Raw genomic sequence first — 22289 nt, forward strand, 5'->3', positions numbered from 1 at the left:
TTGGATTGTCTGATAATTGAACTAGAAATCAAAAAATTCTGAGAGTTCTTATCTGGCAGAATGCACAGAATGTACTTTAGAAACAGGTGAACCAGCTGGCTAACAATAAGCATCCAAATGGCACAAACACCAAACCACAGCAAACCTAATTTCAAAAACTGAAGTTAGTAATGAGAGTTAAAGAACAAATTAATTGCTTATTTTTTTACATTGAAAGCTGCAAAAACAAAAATTATGCTGGATATAATAGTATTATTTCAGTGGAAGTGTATTAGTAAATGAGACTTGTATTACACTTGTGGTAAAGCTACACTAGTGGAACCAGAGTAGAACTGAGGGATTTCTCAGCTCTAATAGTTCTTCTTCTCATTGATGTGAGAAAAGCACTATTTTGTATAAACTAGTAGTTAACAGCATTTAACTGTTTTTAGTCAGCTAAGGTTATGTTGAATGACGTTTTATAAATGCTGTCTTTTAATAATGCATCAGTCACTGCACATGGTAGTACTAAATCTGGTGTTATAGGAACCTGCTGTTGTTTATATTTACTTTCATAGTTTCGTATTAAATACAACAGTTATATTTATATGATTTTAGAATGTCAATTTTTTTATGCAGTGAAGTCTGATTGCAGCTTGTTTTACATTTTTTATTACAGCTTGGCATTCATGGATATGCTTTTGCAATAACAAACAATGGCTACGTTTTGACACATCCAGATCTGAGACCACCGGTAAGAAATCTTTCTGTAGTATTGTTTAGAACTAATAATATGTTGATCAATATTTTGTGATTTGTCTTATTATATTCTCTTTATTTTTGTGATATAAAACATTTTATTGCTGTATTGATTTTAAAATTATTTATTAAAAATTCTGTACTGTCAGAATGCTACATTGTTTGAAGAAATTTGAAGTTGCCAATAATCCAATTCATCCTGAGGGAGTAGCCAGGGAGAGGAATGAAAGTAATGGTGAGCTCATGGAGTTTGTGGAAGGGCAAAAAGTAAAGGCTAAGGTCTTCTTATACATTTGGAAGCATACCTATTTGCTGCAGGTTTATATTATCCAATGGCTCAGATTATGCATTCACTGACAAAGCAAAGGCAACTTTAAGAAAGCAGCATCAAATATATCATGATCACTGTTGCATTGTTTTACTCTTTCCCAATGTTGGTTGCTGTTGAGCACCATCTGTAAGAAATCTCTGGTGTCTTGCAACAGTGATGTCATCAAACAGGGTGAGTAGCTAATCTTATTGAAGAATTCTCATTGACATGGCACCAGGAAGTTAAGGCTCTAACTTTAAACAAATTTTTTAAATATTTTTCAAGGAATAGAATAACTACTGGGACACAGAGATTGAAGTAAAAGCTGATGTATCGCAAATTAACTTCAGAAGAAAATAAATATGATTTTTAATATTTTGAAAAGAATGGATTTTGATAAAATAACTAGAGAGAATTAAATTCAGCAGATGTAATATTAGTTTTATGTGTTTGTTTTAAAAAATGGCTTAGCACACCTTAAAAACTCATTTACAATTTATTCAAAAAAGGCTTAACACTTTCAGGACTTTTTGAACAGCCAAAATAGGTTGCAAATATCTAAGGTGTATTAACCTTTACTGACTAAGTAATAGACGGCTGCGGCAACAACTTCCAGGTTTTACAATTAACTACTCTTTCATGTAGTCCAGGAGCTGCTGTCAGATTTGTTGTATATTGCTGAGGTTTGATAGCCTTGCAGCTTTTATTACGAATTCCAGAACAGTGCTTCTATTGTTGAGTGTGCCTTTTAAAGAACATCTGCAAAATTATGTTTTGAATCTTGATGTGCTAGTTTTGTTATAGGACGTCATTCTAGCATTGGAAGGGTTACTTATAAAGCAATAAAATGTTAACTCCTAATAAAGCAGCAATGTATCTGATACAATTTTCCAGTATTTGGAGTTAGTTTGAATCCTTAAAGAAGCTGAATTAATTTAAAATTATAAACAGTGTTTCTGCTTGTTTGACTTTCCTTTCCAACTGTCAACACAAAAAAAAGCTAAAATTTGTTCTAAAGCTGCAGAGCGCAATTAACGGGAATCGTGAAAAATAGTGCACTGTAAATTTGCACTTTGTTATTAATATTTAGATGAAAAGTAGCTAAACTGCTAATTAAAATTCATGATAAATTTAACCTTTTAATATAGGTATTGGTAGATAATAGAAATGCATTTATAATGCACTTTGTGACTGAGCCAGGTCATAACAAGGAGGGACAACGAACACATTATTCAACTATATCTTCAGTGTTGTTGTAATTGGTAACAATTGACCTTAAATTTTACCAATGCTAAGAATACTTAAAATACACCAAGCCTCCAAGATGACATTGTCATTTCATAATTCATGTATACATGTCACATCAAGTGTCTGGCTACTCAAAATGATTTATTGCTCATATTTCAGGAGACCCACTGTATAGTTGTCACAAATCATAAGCAATTGCCAATCAATCAAATTGTTCAATTGAAAACACAGATATGTATGTTTTTGTCAGTGCAGGTTGTGATTATAAATCAATTGTAGTAGAAGATTCAATTTCACAGTCAAATGACTACATTCCACATGAGTTAGAGATTCAGGAATCTGAAGTCAAGCTTATGTACAGTACTTGCTTTTTTTTTCCTCCTGTAGTGTTGGTTCTGTAGTTATCACCTGTCGTTTTTTTTTGTTCAGAGAAATTATAATCCACCCAAAAGTAGGAAAGAACATCAATTTACATATGAACTCAACCATACCTTGAAAGTGCTTTAGAACTGAACATTTGTGTGTTTTTATTGACAAACGTTATCCACATGAAGGTATCTACTTCAAAATTTTTGGTTGCATTTTTATAACAGTTGAAGCCAACCTTTCAGCCCATCTTAATTCACATGTCTCCCTGTAATGGTATTCTTTCATTTCAGTTTTTTAGTAAGTGATTCCATGGTTATTGTCTTTATTATCTTGCAGACATGTATTTTATATATTGATTATCCTTTGCTGATTTCTTAATTTTGACACTAAAATCACCTTTCACAACATGATTCCCCAATGTTTCGCTCCTTTCTCAATTACTCGTTATTGAACTGGTTCATGTCCACTTGGAACAAGACCTGGGCAATATACAGATTTGGCTGTTAAGCAGCAAGAAACATTCACAACGTCCAAGTGCTGGATAATGACCCTTTCCAACAAGAAAGAGTCTGTGGAAAGCAATCATGAGTCTCATTCCTGTGTTTCATCCGTGTACCCATATAGCCTTCAAATTATTTTTCTTCAAAGGTCTATGCAATTGAAAACTCCAATTGCCTTTAATTCCATCACCATTTATAAATCCTCACTGATAAATGATAGAGAAGTGGGGGGCTATGTGGGAGGGAAGGGTTAGATAGATCTTAGAGCAGGATAAAATGTCGGCACAATATTGTGGGCCGAAGGGCCTGTACTGTGCTTTAATGCTCTATGTTCTATAAAGCATAGTCCTGATGTGAACATCTATTGCTGTCCCTTCAATGTTCTTTGTCAAATCCTGGAACTCCCTGTTAATAAAATTGCTATAACATTTTCATCACACAACTATGGTGGTTCAAGAAAACAGTTCACCAACACCTTCTCAGAGCAACTAGTGATGATAAATATATTTCCTTAGGATGCATTTAAAAATGACAATCACTGTATCAGTTATCATCAAATTGTTGAAGGTTGTGTGTTTAGTGCAATATTTATGAAAGGACATTTTTTTGTATGAGGCAAATTTTGGTTAAAACTTGATGGTTAAAATTTTGTGTTCCTGTAATCAGTGATATATTAGGGGAAATGCACTTACCACATTCAATTTTAATTTATTTGACAGTCATCATTGTTCACATGTTTTTATTTACTATGCAGGCAAATTATATTAACCTTGAAATGAAGATCTGATTTTTCCTCTACTTATCATCCATAATCTCTTTAATGTTTTGTGAAAGGAAGCTCTGGCTTCAGTACTTCGATCTTATGCCACCATTAACTTTAACATTCTTTTTTCCAGAAGCAGAAAGATTTATTTTGTTCTGCTATCAGTACATCAATTTGTTTCTCCTGGAACATGAACCTGTCAGCTCACTAACCAAAAACCAAATCAGACCTGATTTTATAGGGATTAGTTCAAAATTCCTCTCCTTACAAGTTGAAATCTATCTCTTTTATAACGTGCCATTTGAGTTTATGTGGAAATGTAAATGCTGGGCATGTCACTGAAGAAATACTAGTGGTGAACTGGTTGTAAAATATGAAAATGAATATGAAATTATAGAGGTAGCTTCACATATTTTGTCATGGATAAGGACTTGCTTTTCAATATTTTCTGTGAAAAGTATATCCTCAAATTTACATTAAAGCACGTGTGCCAGGTCATGCCGACTTAAGGGAACTGCTAGAATTCAATCTTTGAAACTGAATGCAGGTCCAGACTTCAGTGCACTGGCTGTGAAATGCAGAAGTCTGGGATGTTATGACACTGGGAGGACTGAATTTGTTGCAGTACGCCGCTGCTGAATTCCACATGGGATTCCATGCTGGGCCCAATCTTGCCAAGGAGCTTAGTGAGACTGGTGCAGGATCTGAGACCCCATGATTTCCATGGGGACTATGGGACAAAGATTTAGGAAGCCTTAAAAATTAACTTTATTATAGAATTATTTTACTTTAATTGAATGTTTTTAATTATCAATGTGTCCAGTTAATTTTATATTTTTATGTGTTTATCTTTAATACTTTATAAATGTCTCTGAATGTTGGAAACATCAAAGAACAATTAAAATCAATGACATTTTAAGTTGGCAGAGCCCCTCGGCCAGCTTTGCTGGCTGCTAGGAAGGTATCAGGAGCTCCACATTTTGCTGATTGAGGCCCGGTAACCATATACTAGATTCCAAGTGCAGAAGGTCTTTCAGATGGGCCCTCTACATTTTGGCCCTGGTAAGTGCAATGGACTCAGGCAATGATTCACAATGGGGGAACTGGACCAACACGATCCAGCCTATTCTTCCTCATTTAACAATGATACTGTCATTCAGCCATGTCCAATCTGACTTGATGCCTGGTTGCTTCTAAGTGGAATAGAATTCCCCTTCATGTATATTTAATAAAGTGTTTGATTTTTTTATTATTTGCTTTTCTTCTTTTCCAGAAGAGTTTCCATTGTGCCTTGCTCTCAGACAAATAACAACCAATAATTTGCTTCCAGTATCTCACCTAAACGTGTTATGGTATACCATCCTCAGGCTCAATAATATGAGAGCCTGGATTTCCCTCTTACCGCACAGGTGGTTTTGCAAGAACTCACCAGTTGCTACAATCTCCCTCTTATCTGGGTCATGGATTGTAACAGTGCAAAGTGGAACCCTGTTCCAAAATGAAACCTTTCATTGCTAAGGAACAAGATACAGCATTGTTAGCTATAGAGAATTTATAGCATTTAAGAATAAGCTATACATCTGTGCTTTTGCTTCACACAAACTTCCCCTATTCCAGTTATGTCCTTTTGCTTACTTTTATTTCATCTATTCCTTTCTCCTTCATGTATGCATCCTGCACTTAAGCGTGTACATGTTGTCTGCAGTGGAACATTTCTGAGGCATCAGAAGAGCAATTTGTTCCTTTAAGCTACTTACAGATCTGGAAGACTATTCAGCATATCTTAAAACATCTATCCAGCAAATAAGCACACTCTTTTCCTATTACTGGATCTAATAGTGTTTTCAATGATCCCATGGTTTTGACACAGCCAAGACTCAGAAGTCCACTCTATATGTTGATCACAAACTGTGTGAAAAAAATCCTCTACTTTTAGTTCCAGTGTCACTTTTGTTAGATTGAACCCATGTGTCTTTGTCTCATTCCTGAATATTTAGTTTAAAATAATATTTCTGATGAAACTCTTCTATAATATTTGGTAGGTGATTGAAGAGACTGTGAATGCTGGTTGCATGATAGTGGCGATATTATATGGATAATGAAAAATTTTAGATACATTTTAAGGCAGAGGAAGTCAAAGTGCCCATGCACAGTATTTTAGGATTCTGAGTGAGAAAATTGCCAAGGCCTTAGAAATTATATTTCAGTGCTCTATTAAGTGTAGATGTGTGCCAGAAGACTGGAGAGTAGCCAATATATTACGGCTTTTTAAAAAGGGAATATGGAACTAATCAGGGCAATTACAAGCCAGTTAAACTAACATCTGTGGTACAGAAAATTTTAGAGTCTCTAATTATGGATGAAATTACCATGCATCCAGATATTGAGAAAACAGTTAAACATAGCCAGCAGAGATTGCAAAAGGGGCAGTTGGACCTCCAAACTCTTTTGTGATTTATGGAAGATGAGAGGAGTGCTGTGGGTGTGGCACATATGGACTTCAGGGAAGTTTTTTAAATCTGTGACATGGAAGATTACAAGAGAAACAAAGAGTTTGGAATTAGTTACAAAATAGCAAACTGGATTAACATTTATTAGACAGGAGAGAATAAAGAGTGGGGTAATGCAGTTTTAGGAGTAGTTAGAAATGGGTAGTGTTATTCTGGAACCACCTCTTTTCATTGTATGCATCAGTGATGTGCATTTAGGTTATGAGAGAGTGCTGTTGAAATTTGCAGCTGTGTGGAACAGACTGCTTTATTGTAACTTCTCTGTTTGTCTATGCATTTACCTCTGAGATTACATGTGCAAGCTGATGCAAAATCAGACGTATGCCTTTACATCTGAGTCTCGCTGCTAAACTGCTTCCCCCAGTTCCCCTGTGTCTTTTATTTGATTGGAAAGGATAGGAAGATGTCGGTGGCTAACAAAGTCGTTTAGAGGTTGCCTTGTCTGCGATAGAGACTGTGAGGGTACAAAGACCACAGAAACTGTGGACTCATTATTATAGTTTGCATGCTCCTTTTGTTTAAGTCATACAGCCAGGAATTAACTTACTATAACTTACATTACTATACTTAACTTACTATTGTTTACAAATTGTATGGAAAAACAGTTTGGCATATGATTGTGTCCCTTTAATTCAAATGTGACAGAGCCCAGCTGCCATTTTATTGTTAAATTATCAGAATACATTCACTCAGGCATTTGAAAATAAGTACTAAATTATTTTTATGATCATACATTTAAAGAACCAATTATTTTTCCTGTTTAGACTTATCTTCCTTGGAATGTTCTTGTGTGGAGTTAATCATCCATATGCAACCAATCTCATTCCTCTCCAGAAACCCTGTCTGGAATGTGAGATAACCTGTATTTAACCTTGTATTATGCATAAGCTTATGCAACTATTCCACTACCACTTAATTGCAAGATATTAACATTACTTAAAATCGAGAGATTGATGCTTTCATGTAAATTAAATCAGTATTCTTGAATGTTTGTATACCAACAATTATTTTTATCTGATATCTCAGATAAATATATTTGAGCCCCTGCAGAGGAAAAAGATTACCATTCTTTCACAATCTGACATTAGATGTGTTTTGAAGATGATTAGTTTGGAATGATGTAATGCTAAGTGGCTTAGCATTTAAATGAAGAAATTAGAAAATGTATAGTGAAAATATTTGAAGTTAAATTTTACATTGCTCCAGCATGGGTATGTCTATTTTAGAGTTACTTTGAAATAAAAAATAACAGTTGCACCACACCACTGCCAGGCAGTGAACACTTCCAATAAGTGTTCACTGCCTGGTAGTGGTGTGGTGCAACCACCTCCCCTATGATATACATGATATTACCATGATTATCACCCACCATCAACATACTGGGAAGTCAGCATTCAGGACATCCTTGACTAGACCAATAACATAAATACTATGGCAACAAAAGCAGATCAGAGGCTGTATTTTGCAGGATGACTTGACCACTGGCTTCCCAATTCAGGAGTGCAATGGAATACTATCAGTTTGCCTGGATGAGTGTAATTCCAACAACATGCAAGCCATTTTCACCATTTAAGATAAGCAACCCATTTGATTAGCAACATCTCCACCTCCTTATAGCTTGAGTCCCACCACCACTGAGCATTGCAGCTGTAGCATGCAACTTTCCACAAGGAACATGTCAAGGTATCTTCTCAGCATCTCCCATCCATGATCAGCGATGTCTAGAAGAATACCAGAACCTATTGTGGCTGGGTCAGAATCCTTGAACTTCCCATCCATCAGTACAAAAAGTGCACCCTCGCCAGTTGGACTACAAAGACTGAAAAGGAAGCTTCCCATCACATTCTCAAGGATGGGCAGTAACAGGTCACCTTGCCAGTTATGACAATATCCCATGAAATATTTCTTAAAGTGCTATAAAGGTAGGTATCTCAGTAATTGATTTCCAAGTCATTGGTAATAACTGTTCAGCAATACTTTGGTGAGTAAATAAGATAAGATTATCATAAATTTAGCTCTACTATTATAAAATGCCATATTGCTAAATTCTGGGATAATTCATTCTTTCCCAGGATTTTGAAAGTATGGAATTTTCATCTTCTTTGGTCCATTCTTCCTCATAAAATCCAGGCTTCTGTATCTCAAACATGGTAACAATCTAATCACCATTTTCAGAGTCAGGTCTACTTTATTTTTTAAAAATTTTGATAACGTCTTGCATGATGGCAAGGCTCTTGGCCTTGTTTACAGGACTTAAATAATGACAGATTTCTCATTAGCTATTTTTCATATTTTTATTAATAATCTGCTAAAATTTACAATATTCTCAGTTATAAAGTTTTCACTAAATTAATGCTAATTGTGTATTCTTGTTCTGAAACATCATTTTAATTTTTATACCAGATTAAAGATGAATTATACATTAATTGAAAGGTATATTTTACTTTAAAAAATTGGAAGAATATATGGACGAAAGATAAGATATCTTTATTAGTCACATGTACATCGAAACATACAATGAAATGCATCTTTTGCGTAGAGTGTTCTGGGGGCAGATAAATCAAAAGTGTAACATTAACTTTTTTGTAAATGTACATTTCCCCCATTTAAATATATGGCTGAAGTATTGATATAATTAGATATTATCTAATTAATAGGTAGACGCCTACTTTAAAACAAAATTACGAAGTAGTTAACTGTTCTTAATGAATTGTTTCCTGTAATTGTCCAGAAATTGGATTGTGGTGACTGTTTAATATGTGCAAATCACACAAAAAATAGATTTAACCCAGGCTAGATTGCAACAGCAATCATTTCCTGGATGATGTTGGACCGAGCAAGTGCTAATCACATAAGTGAGCCTGATTTGTTTCTGGCATCAGAAATATAAATAATTGCATCAGTAACACACACAAAATGCTGGAGGAACTCAGCAGGTCAGGCAGCATCTATGGAGGGAAATGAACATTCGACATTTTGGGCCGAGACTCTTGAAGGGTCTCGGCCCAAAATGTCGACTGTTCATTTCCCTTCATAGACGCTGTCTGACCTGTTGAGTTCCTCCAGCATTTCATGTGTGTTTTTCCAGATTTCCAGCATTTCCAGCATTTGCAGTTTCTCTTGTGTCTCCATGTTGCTGCTCCACTGCAAAGTCTCTTTGAGGTATGCCTACCCTGAAGAAGTTTTCCTCCTCTCTTTGATGGAAGTTCTGTGAGACCCTCTCCCACTGCTCACCCTCTGTGACCTCTGCTGCTCTCCAGCCCTCTTTGATGTTGTGCTCAACCAGACCAGTACCGATGAAGGGTCTTGGCCCGAAACATCGACTGTTCATTGCCCTCCATAGATACTGCCTGACCTGCTGAGTTCCTCCAGCATTTTGTGTGTGTTGCTCCAGACTTCCAGCAGCTACAGTCTCTCTTGTGTCTCCTAATTGCATTAGTACTCACACAAAGTCCATTTCTGTCCTCACCAATATAAAGGTGCAAACTGCGACCATCATGGGCAAGTCTCAGTATAGTTAGAGCATATTGTTGCTTAACTTGCTATTTAATACCACTGATATTGGGACTCCTGAGTGGGCACCTTCACAACTCATTGCAGACACCTTCTAAAGTCCACGGAGTGTGGTAAAACTAATAGGGAGAGCCTTCTGCAGCATTCAGTGGGTGTCACTGCTGACAGGTCCCATTCTAGATGAAGCATGGCAAAGCCTGCAGCAGTGCCAGCAGCTACCACTTCAATGTCACATCCCTGCACAGTGAAGGATGTGATTTCCCCCAAATAAGGAGGCATTTGAACATTGCCTGTTTGTACAAAATTGATTAATATAGTATCAGAATACTCAGATACAAAAATTCCATCTGTACAGCCACATATTAATATCACCAGTATTTCAGTCAATACAATCAGTTGTTTACAGGGCCAAAGTGATTCTGAAAGAGCTCAGTGAAATAAATATTTATTTCTGCTTTTGAACATCAAGTAGAAGGGATTATCTTAAAGAAATGCTTGAAGAGAAGTAGGCTTACAATTGCTTTGATATCTGATTGTCTTAGAACAATTAATATATTCCATGAAGAAGCTTGTTTTGGATTAATAGTTAAGATAATTAAATTTATAAGTAAATCAGTGCAAAATAAACTGACAAACAGTTGTAATTAATTTCTATAGTACAATAATCATAATAATGGGAAAAACAGCTGCTCACCATAAGGCTGATTCATTAACAAAGACATATGAATGGAAATAATCAGCTAGATGTTGAGAAATATGTTGTTTTAATACAGTAATATAAAATTACATTAGAGAATCCATGCCAAAAGATTGAGTGTGAAATTTTTACTTTTATGCCATGGCTGGCTAATAGGTAGGCACTTATCAACAATATATTGTAGGAAACTGTAGTTTTAATTCTCCCTGAGTGCTGTATCTCTAAGTTATCCAGGTTTAGTAAGATAGTAATGTTCCATAATAAACCGTGCTGTTATGTATTTTGCTTATGTTACATCTGGAGGGACAGGTCAGTGTTTTATGTGACTTCTATTTTTATTCTGATCATGTTGATCAAAATTGTATGGCGATGGAACAGTTGGATTGCAGTAGAGTTCCTGGTGTATTTGATTAGTTTACAGTGTAGTCAGAAACTCAGTCTGCCTGTACCAGTCCCTTAGATATATTCCAGATAACATTGTCTTTTTAGAATATTTTACTTTCCACAATGTTACCTTTTATTCCTTTCATCTGAGATGTTCTAAGACTCTGAGTACAAAACCCAAGCCATATAAAAAGCTAAGCATCTTCAGCACATCCAGCATGGCTACGATCATCTGCATCAAAATTATATTAAATGTTAAGCAATGGAATCTAAAATATGTCTAATAAAAAATTAACACTACTTAATTGACAGAAAAGTAGCCTCATTTATAACCTTATAATAGAGGAAGGTCTTTGAGGAAACACAGTTGGATAATTGGATCTAGAATGTTGCCAGAAACAATTATATGGTGAACTCTCAGGCTTATGATGATTGGTTTCCAACAATGGTCTTCTCTCTGCTCTAGATACAGTATTCCCAGTACCTACAAAAAGAAGGCAGAAAACTACAGTAAGGATTGGACATATCCCTCTCATTCTATTCTGCTCACATGGGGATCCATCTAGAATGTGATTTATCAGAAACCTGAAATTCTGGGATATTTGAACATTAGTATGGACCATCCTTGGGTCTAGGACTTCTTGTGTCTCCTTGTCCCATTGTCTAAGCTTTATATGCTATCTGTTCCTTCTGATGGGTTAACTGGAAGTGCCTATTTTTGTTCTTCCTATGGTTGGCTGTTCCACAAATTACATTCATCTTCTTTGTGAGTAAGAGCCAAATGATTATTATTATCAGGTGCAAACTTGTTTATTTGACAACTATTGAACAATTTGTAAGAAATTTTTGACTAATCCCTTATTGAAAAATTAATCCCTTTACTGACCTTTTAAGATTGTTAAATGAAACTTCTGGTAATAGAATTGCTTCAGTGTTGGGGAGTTGCCATTTGCTGTCAATACTGTTTCTTTCCACATAGGATGGGTTGCTATTTTAGCAAATCAGATGCTGGTCACTCCCATTGCTTATGACACCCAATCACAAAGATAAACAGGAAATCTTGCTGAAGCCAGGTCTTTACTTACTTGCACACAATATCTGCTTGAAAGGAAATTTTGCTAGCAAATATGCCCTAAGGAATGTTTCTTCCCCACCATTCATAGAATCACAGAAAATCACAGCACTAAAGAAGTTTATTCAGCCCATTACGTCCAAGCTGACCAAAGTGAACTTTACAGTTAATTCCACTGCCAAGCTCTTAGCCCAAAGTGTTGTGGGTTGTGGCTGTTCAGGTGATCACCCCAACTCTGTTTAATGTGGTTACAGTTACTGCCTCCACCACTTTTCAGGTGATGAATTCCAGACCATCGCCCCAAACAAACCCCACTCTTTTGGTGAGTGAAGAAGATTTTCTTTAAATCACCTCTCAACCTTAACCATACACTTTAGTTACAGTGCTGTTTACTAACAGAAATACATAATATCTGTTCACCCTGTCCAGGTCTCTGATACTGTTATACGCCTCAATCACATCTCCTTTCAGTCTTGGATTGTTGAGAGAACACTGTAACACATTGAAAACTTTACTGAAAGAAATAAAACCAAGAATAACCACATTCTTCAAATAAAATTGCTTACAAGTTATAATTGCACTAAAATTCAAAGATCACTTTGCACTATAATTGACTTTTTTTATTCTAAATGTGTTCTTTCTTGTAAAAATTGTGTATAATTTGTTTAATTTGTGTCTTTTACTTGTGAATGCTGCTTTATCTGATGCTATATGCCTTTGATGCTGCTGCAAATAAGTTTTTCATTGCACCTGTGCATACATGTATTTGTGCTTATTACAATAAACTCGACTTTGACTTTGTAAGTTAACTGAAAACTGTCAAGACCCCAGGAAATTCTTTTAACATCTATCAACTTCTGACAAATGTTTGATGGCATCCAACTTCACCTGTTAATAACAGAACTAATCACGTCTGTCCTCTGACAAGCAGCACAACAAAATCCTATTAGCTTTGTTGACAGTCAAAAGTTGAAGGTCAGAAACACCTTAATAAAATACCAAATTATAATTTTCATTATCTCAGAAAACTCTGTTGCTCCTGTTCAGTCTTTGTCAATGATTTATTCTGATTTATAGAGCTAGAATACCCTGCTGCCATGGTATCCTTGCAAAGCCCTGTGCAGCAATTACCAAAAATAATTTAAGACTTCAGCAACTATTACAAGCTTATATCTTATTTAACAAGAAAAACAACTTAATTTAATAATCAAAAACTATATTAAGGACCACAAAGAATAGCGAAGAAAATATTTAGGAATGCCGTTTAAAAATACCAGCAGAACATGCTGGTATTCATGGAGAATCACAAATATTTGTGCCACAGAAAAAGGCTACTTGGCTTATGGTATCCAAGGCAACCCTTCAAAACACTAAATATGAACATCTTACATATTTAGCAAAACTGCGCAGTAAAAGCCCACAAACATGCAAAGTGGTGAAGGGGCATTCAGGATAATATTGAGATCCTTGAGGCCATGCATCAGGAGTACACAAAAGCCCTTTGTAAGTGGTGATTGGAGGGCACCACTTCACAAACTACCCACCCACCCACTCCATCAGCCACCTTCTGCCACATCTGTGGTAATGTCTGCAGTCCCCATATTGGCCTTTTAAGCCAGCTGTGAACAACAAAACTGAAGTGGAAGCAAGTCATCTATACATTGTAATGATATTTATTTTTATTCATTTGATAAAGATTAATTAAATTCATTATATATGACCAAAAGGACAGAGTTTATTTTATGTTACGCCACTACTGAGAGCACATTTCAAAGGGAGTCACAATTTTCAGCTTTACAGCATTGAAATAAAATACTCATCCATTAAAACAAATTTTGCTTTGCAACCAGCATGTTTATGATTTTTGTGTGGCGCCTGCTGGACCTTGAGTTAAAGCAGAATTCTGCAGCAGGGTCTCGAAGGGCAAGTGTTGTAGTGCTGTTGTTGTAGACATTGTCCAAGTTTCCATCTCAGACTCACCCTTGTTTATGTCTTTTGGCTAGCTTTAGTTAGATAAGATCAGTGCATGAAACATCTACCTATGATGCCATGAAGATATTAGGGTGAGACTTGGGTAAGCAGCCTTCCATAGAAGGAGACCTGAAGTTCATGCTGTTCACATGGAACATTGATATTACAACCTTATCTGTACTGGACCAGGGGCAACAGGTCCCCAAATAGCACACCAGTCAGTGCATGTTGCTTGTTGCAGTGTTAATATTTCAAAAATGAACTTTTATACTTTAGTGGCAGGTCAGTTTGCCCAGGTAGCTGCAGAAATTAAATTTTTCAATGAGATTCCAATAATCCTGAGAGATTTGCAGCACTGGATGATTCTTGAAAGTTGCAGCTGTGGACTTTCATGCCAGACTGTGGTAAGTCTTTGAATACAGCTCCAGTTTTCATCTTCCTCTGAAACCTTGCCTCAGTGTTGATTGTGGGTCGGAGCAAATTCTTCCCTTTCTGAAGACTCTCTGCTCATTTGGCCAGGATGTTTTGAAGGTTGTGTGTGAAGCAGGGAATTCTTAAGCAGCTTCTTCAGTTTTGGGAGATTGTTGTTGTCTTTGAGTGGGCTAGGAGGTTGGGTGCAACAGCAATGGCACTAACCTTTGGCGTTAGGGCTCTGAGGCTGCATTACCTGTGGAGTGAGGCTCAGAGATTCATGCTGGATTTTGAGAAGTCCAGATTTTCTTTGGTTTCTCTCCATCATTGCTATCTGCCTTCATCCAGGGAATCCAGGTATGTTGTTGCTGTATCCAATTCCTGGGTGGGGTTAGACACTGCCAGCTGCCTTTCACTCTCCTGAGACCAGTACAGGATATATTCTCATCTAAAGACACATACCATGACTGTCACTATCAAACATCAGGCAGAGTCACTATAGTTTGGGAGTGGTGATGCTCTCTGGATGGTTTCTTTGGCAGGGCTTATGAAGGAAAACCACAAAGCCATCAAGAAATTTCACTATGCAGATTTACTTTCCATTATGCCTGAAACTAACTGTTTTGTTTTGAGAAAAATTGTAAATTTATCAGAAGAAACAGTAGCAAAAACAATTCCAGGAACATGGGTTGGAAGGCAGAATACTATCATTTCAAGATAAATTACCACCTTAGATAATTCGTACATGTGTGCCTGTTTATAAACAAATGAATGTACCATTCAGCTGGGTGTGAAAATGTCAACTTACCTGTCAAAGTGGAAGTGTATGGAGCCAAATGTTTACTTGAGAAGATTTTAAGCAGGTGGGCACAGAGCTATGCAGGAAGGGGTAGCAGTGATTACAATAAAAAGTTAATAAACTATGATGTGTTCTTTAAATGAAAAAATATTGATCTGTGCACAATTAACCTTGTGTGGCCATTAATGGGAATAGAGTGCCATCTTGTGGCTTTGTATGATTTATATATTTACCCAAGTAAATCAATGCCTAGAAAATGAATGAGCCTATGCAGTTGCTTTCAAATGTAGATGCACAATGAACCAACAAAGATTTTGCCCAGTGGCTCACTGTTGAGTACTGGTACTGAAGGAAGGTTGTCGGAGTCGGAGGCTGGTAGGGTGTTGGACGAGAAGGTTGGCAGGGCTGTGTCAGGACAGGATCAGAGGGGAGATCATTGGGTTGAAATAAGGAAGTTGGGGGAAGAATGATTGGACCATGATAAGCAGACTAGGAAGTTTGGTGAGGGTCATGAACTTAGGGGATGGAGGTTATGACTTGGTGGAAGAAGAAGGGAGTAAAAACTGGGTGTGTACATTACTGAAATGGGAGCTATTGGAGGTGGATTCCCACTGCCAGACTTCAAAGGCTGGGATCTCCTCACGCAGGTTCCCTTTAATTAAAGACAGAAAATGTTGAAACTATTCAGCAGAAATATATATCCCTTTAATTAATGCTGAAGCAGGCCTCACAAACACCGTGGTGACCTGTACAAGAGTGGACTAATCATCCATGGGCCATGCATACAAGGGCAGAAATCCCAGAATCATGTCAAACAATGTACACTTCCAGATAATGGATACCACTTGATGTGACCTGATTCTTCTAAGGTTAGCATTTGAGACATACAAAGGACTCAGGGACAAAGAGAAACTCTGTGCAACCTGTCGTAAATCCCCGAAATTCCTTTACATTTGATTTGAAATTGAACTGCAGTGCATAAAAAATATTGAAGAAGTACTGCAAGGGCCTGCCTTTGCAAGACTGGCCAAGCTCATCTAATTTCCAGCTATATTCTTCTTCTTAGGCAGATCCTTGGGATCCAGGATGATTTGCTTCCATTCTGGTTCTGTGGGTTCTGAGGTGATGGATGAAGACAATGTGGGAACCTCAAATATTTTCAAAGCTGGGACAGGAGGTGCATGGTGAACCACATGGCAGGCTAGTTTGTGAGCTACTGCACTCCTACTACAATTTATGCAAGTTCTCTGTGTGCTCCCAATGCATGGACTCAAGGTTCTCAAGACCATCTCAAGAGCTCCTTTTGCACCTTGAGCAGTCATAGGCCACATATTCCCCAGTAACAGTGGGGATGCTGCATTTCTTCACACATCCTTGATTCTTTTCTTCTGTCCACTTGACAATCTCTCCCCATGACAGAATAGTGCATCTGTACTGTGAGTCTGATGGGGGGAATGTGTGGTCTCTTAACAGAGTTAGTGGGGCCTCAGTGATGGGGATGTTGGCCTGGGAGATGAAACTGTTGTTGATTCCTTTATCCTTTCAATGACTTTGGAGGAATTTTTTTAGAGAATGTGTCGGTGATATCTTTCTGGTGCCTTGAAGTGCCTGCTGTAGATACTCCAGATCTCAGGATCATATAGAAGGACAGAATCCTGCCCTAAAGACCAGAAGCTTTCAAACTTTTTTTCAGGCGAGCAGTCTTAACCAGATGGTTCACCCATGTGACTTAATAATAATAACTAGCTACCTATAAATTTAATGATAGGCACAACCAAACCATTATTATTAGCCTTCAAACTACTTTTATTGAATGTGTTGATCCTTACAAGCAGTGATCAGTTTTAAAATCACAAGGTGAAGAGGTGTTAACAAGCTGCTGTCTGTTGTAACAACAGCTGAGGTGTACACAGCAGACAATGTCTCTCTCTCTCTCTCTCTCTCTCTTGCCTATGCATGGTCGAGCCATGAGTAAAATTGGTATTGGCATCCCATTTTTCTTAAACATTCCATGTCCCACCCATGGGTTGCAGCCCCCACTTTGAAAACCACTGCAATATGTCATGAGTTTTGTGCTAGATCACCATTTCTTCCATGGACCAAAAACTGTTTGTTGCATTGAAGGCAATAGTGAACTGCTTCAACCTTCACTGGAAGGTGACTTCTGACGTATGAGAAGTGCTCCATGTTTTACAGTATTTTACCCCGAACCTTTATTGTCAGATGGCCTTGTTGCACCATGGTGGCAGGTTGGTAGAAGACCTCTGTCTTGTGGATGTTGAGTATAAGGCCCATCCTCTTAAATGTTCAGGTGGCTCGGAACTCAACCGTTGAGTGTGTGTAAATGCAAGCATCATAAGCCTCATCTGAAACTGTATGTCGATGACTGAGATTCGGGTGACCTTGGTTCTGGAGTGCAGTTGCTGTAGGTGGAACAGTTTCCCATTTGTTGGGAAGAATTAATTCCATTGCTGCAGGAATTTTGATGGAAGTAAGGTGCAGCATTACAATGAGAAAGATTGGAAAATGTACTGTTTGACACCAGTCTTTACTGAGATCAGCTGCTGCAGTCCCACTAATCCGGATCATGGCTTCCAGGCCATCCTGAAGCAAACAGGAGATGAAGACACATTTTGGTAGCCCTCTAAGTTTGAGAAGAGTGCTTCACGATCCCTCCCAGTTGATGGAGTCAAATGTTTTAGTGGGGTGGAGAAAACCTCTTCAGCTGCCTCCTGCTAGTGGCTGAAGAGCTGCTCCCCAAATCACAGTGTGGATTTTGTCTACCCAGATGCACAGTGGACATGATCTTCACCAGGCAATAACTCATGAAAAAAGATCCGGGGAGCAGCACCAGGCACTATACATGGTCTTTGTCGACTTCAAAATGCCAAAGTGATCCTGTCCAACAAAAAATAACTACGTTGAATATTGGCAAAGGAAAGAGATGTATTTGCATATTTTGCATTGCCCTTTGTCTTTTTCAGATTTAATTGCGAATCCTTCTATAGAATTAATCCAATTTTTGTAATGTCTATTTATAACCAACTGCAAGGTTACATATATTGACTGCTACATTTGACCTCCTATTATACTCAATGCCATACTTAATCATACCTACCATTATTTATGTGCGTAATTAGACAAATTTAATTCACATGATCAATTCTCAACAATGATCCACAACCGCCATTCAACTTCTGCTTTTTCTGTACCTGTACCACAGAACAATTTCCAGCTCTGAGTAAAATTTGAAATTCACGTATTCACTCTGTTCTTTGTCCTGCTACTTTGTTCTGCAACTCAGTGGTTTAATATCACACAATTTTTAAAGAGAAACTTGGTAATATACAGCTTTCTTTCTCATATCATTGTCAGGGCCTCTGCTATTGGTATAGTGTACAGCCACTTTTCCTTTTTTTGTGTGGAGCTTGAGGAATGGTTCAAACATGGCAACGAGGTTGAGCCACAGTCTGGTTCGGACTAAGACCAGTAACCATGGAGCAAGGTGGAATTGGTGGTGCTGACATCTTTTCCAGAAATAGACAAAGTACTCTGGCTCAGACCTGATTAGTAAAAGATACTAAACATTTAACTTTAGAAAGTTAAAGCTCTTCCACTACTGGATGCCTGCCAAGCAATTGAAGGGCACGGAGGTGGAGGAGAGTTTGAAAGAGGTGATGGAAGGGTAGAGCTGGTAAGGAGGTAGTGAAAATTGGAAATGGACTCCATTTCTATGAATTATGATGTGAAGAGCCACATGTACTTGAAGAGCAGGTGGATTCATGGAGGCATCCAAGGTGGTGGTGTGGCAACAGAAAGAGTTGAATATATTCCAGCTGCAGAGAGAAAGGTAAAAGTAGAACTCATCAAAGTTAATGCACGATACTGGACAATGGAAGAATGACAGTGAAAAGACCATCATGTAGGCCTCTTCAGGAAGATGCTATGCAGTAATTATTGGATTTGATTTTTTTTAAATCATTATGCCCAGAGGAAGTTTTGGTTCATCCAGGCCTCTAAGTTGATAATATAGTTGGCAGTAGTCATGTGGACAATTGAGCAAATGACATGATAAGTGATAGAGAGGCAGCAAAATGTGGGACCCTGGAGTGCACCAGACTCTGAGGGCATGAAAGAGACTGTGAAGTAAGTGAAGGTAAATGTTAGAAGGGGCAGAGACAATTTTTGGGTGCAACCAGATGAACCCGCCATATTTGAATTGGCAGTTTAAGAATAGTGCACTAGAAGCTAGTCAGTGCAGAATATCTGTTGTGAGGAATTTGGAGCTGCTCCTGATCCTCCTAAAAAACTTCCAGTAGTAAGGGAAGATCAAATAAATTGCAGATGCTGAAAATCTGAAACAAAAATAGAAAATGCTGGAAACACTCAGGAGATCAGATCAGTGGAAAGAGAAACAGATTTAATGTTTCAGGTCAGAAACCCTTCATCAATAGTAAGAGGTCTGTGGAAAGTACATGGACTTTTAAATTGAACAATTGGATGTTCATTGCACAAGAACACACTGGAGAGAGTTCCTGCTTTGGTGGCCTGTTGTGTATTCAACATAAGGTTGAGAATTAACAGGGCAGTTCATATTCTTCACCAAGATCCAAAAAGTTGGATACAAATGTTCACTATTGAATTCCTGCCTCAGGTTTCCTGTGAGTTTCAAGCCATTGACCAAAGACCCATCACGTGTAAATGATAATGGGGAGAAGATGTATACTGAACTCCTCAAATACCTTGTGTTCACTCCTGCAGTCAACAAGCCCAGGATCATCAGAGGATGGGTCGTGGTTATTCCTAAGTATAAGCAAGACACCATTTTGACATGCCTTGAAAGAAAAGGGCTTAGATTTCAGACCTTAAAACCTTAACTGGTTTTTGACATTTCCATGCTCATAGCCAGGAACACAACTGAACTCACTCTTGAGGCCAGCCTTGAGGTTTTCCTTCCCCTTTGAAGCAGCTTTAATTTTTTTGGCTGCAGTGCATTGTTTCCCACTACTCCTATCTACTTTTTTCCCAGTGACAGTGAATGGTTGCCCCTTTACATGGGTTGAGGGAAATCCAAGTCTACCAGGTTTAAAACAACTTTTCAAATGGTTAGCCAGCCTTTAAAACTGTTTCCTCTGGTGAAGTTGTCCCAGTGTTCTGATTTTTCATGGCTAAGAGGTGAGAAAACAGTCTAAACCAGTTTGATAACAGTTTACAACATTTTACACCGGGCACTGCTGTAGCCTCTAAATAATAACTTTTTTCCTTGTTGCAAACTTCAGAAAGTTGCATACTGAGTATAGGGGCTTGTTCATCTGGTCAGTTGAAGAATAGGAACTTAAATGGCAAATAATTATTAATCTTTCATTTCTTTGTCATCTATTAATCATTATTTTGTGTCTATCTATTCCAACTCAAAGGTGGAAGAAATAATGAATGAACATGAAATTTAGTGAACGTTAACCTTTTGTTTTATTTTAAGTATGAAGAAGGAAAAAGGAGGATAAAACCCAGCTATAAAAGTGTTGACCTCTCTGAACTGGAATGGGAAGACAAGGATAACATTGTAAGTCCCTATTTTGTCCTGGTTTTTTTTAAAGCAGCATTTCAGGTCTAGGTTTCTAACTTTGTGCTTGCAATGCTCTTTATCCATCAGATGGATAAACATCAAATGCAAGTGCACGTTAACCTTTTAAATTAAATACATTCAAATTTCTGTTATCCATTGCCAGCACATAGGATTCCTCTTCGAGAAAATGTAATCAAAATACATTGTAATCATTGTAATGTGTTTTTTTTATATAGTGCTACATCTGTCTTAGCTCCACCCACAAAAGAACAAAATAAATTAAAAACTAAGTTGCTGAAAACATTTGTGGAGAAAATGGGAATAGTCACATTTTGCATTGTGATTTTTTCCCCAAATACAATAAATAATTGAGGGATGTACAAGTAGAAATGGGAACTTTTTTTCTAACAAAGGTACACTTAAATGAATAGTGAGAAAGATATGGAAAGTCATTTGGATACTACTAACCCCAACCCAGCAAAGAGGCCTAAAATCAGCTGTGATAAAGCTGCGTTCCATGCAAATGACCTAAAGATGTCTTAGTTTCACTGGGGATTCCTCAACCAGTGGTATGTAACACACTATGTAAGCCTTTCAGCTCTCCACCACTCTGCATAAATTGGCTGCCATATTTCTTTCATTATAAAACTTAAAAACCAGCTTACTGGTTGTAAGATACTTTGAGGTGCCTTAAAGACCCTATATATATATATTCCTGTCTTTGTCTGTGCATTTTTTCTTTCCTATTGATTTCACTCTTCAGTAGATTTACACTAAATTTAAGATTATGCCCAGTTGTTCTAGATTCAGCCAGGGGATAAAATTGTTTCCTTGCATTGTCCTTAGCCTATTGATTCCCTTTTGCATTTTGAACTATTTGATTAGATCTACTCCAGCTTTCTAAACTCAAGGAATTGAAGCCAAATTTACAAATCCAATCAATGTACTTTAACTGTTTATCCCTTCATTATTCTGGTTAATCAGCACTGAAATTCTTTCAAAGCATTCCTGAGGTGTTGTGCCCAGAGCTGAAAGTCATACTCCAGATTGAGTTTAATCAAGGTTCTGTTTAAATGAAAGATCACTTTTTCATTTTTTCATTCTACTCCTCTTCAACTAAAGTCCCACATTCTTTTAGACGTTTTGTTTCATCTTTTTACCTGTTCGTTAATTTTGATGTTTAATTTTCATTTTATCTGTTAAAGACAAATCTTAATGGTGCTTTTGAGAAGGAAAGAAATTTAACATATCATCCAGACAGAACTGTGATTAATTGGATTTTTCATTCCACACTTCCACCATTCCCTCATTTAAACAATGGAGTGAAATTTGAAATTATGCACTAAATATCCTGTAAATATCTGTCAATATTCTTAAGGGCTTTGAAATTTAAGTCCCATTATTTTTTCCATTAGCTTTTTACAAGTTTCTCACCTTT

The 22289-nt window shown here is 37.3% G+C and overlaps 1 protein-coding gene across 1 annotated transcript in view; it reads left to right on the plus strand.

The window, feature by feature from the left end:
• Positions 1 to 22289, plus strand: part of cacna2d3a (calcium channel, voltage-dependent, alpha 2/delta subunit 3a) — a 556823-nt gene that overhangs the window by 377960 nt on the left and 156574 nt on the right. Inside the window, 2 exon segments of the mRNA XM_052017619.1 lie at positions 659 to 733; positions 20765 to 20848. Of these exon segments, the coding sequence (XP_051873579.1) occupies positions 659 to 733; positions 20765 to 20848 (159 nt within the window).

This window comes from Pristis pectinata, chromosome 6 (genome assembly GCF_009764475.1).
Source record: "Pristis pectinata isolate sPriPec2 chromosome 6, sPriPec2.1.pri, whole genome shotgun sequence".
Classification (NCBI taxonomy): Eukaryota; Metazoa; Chordata; class Chondrichthyes; order Rhinopristiformes; family Pristidae; genus Pristis; species Pristis pectinata.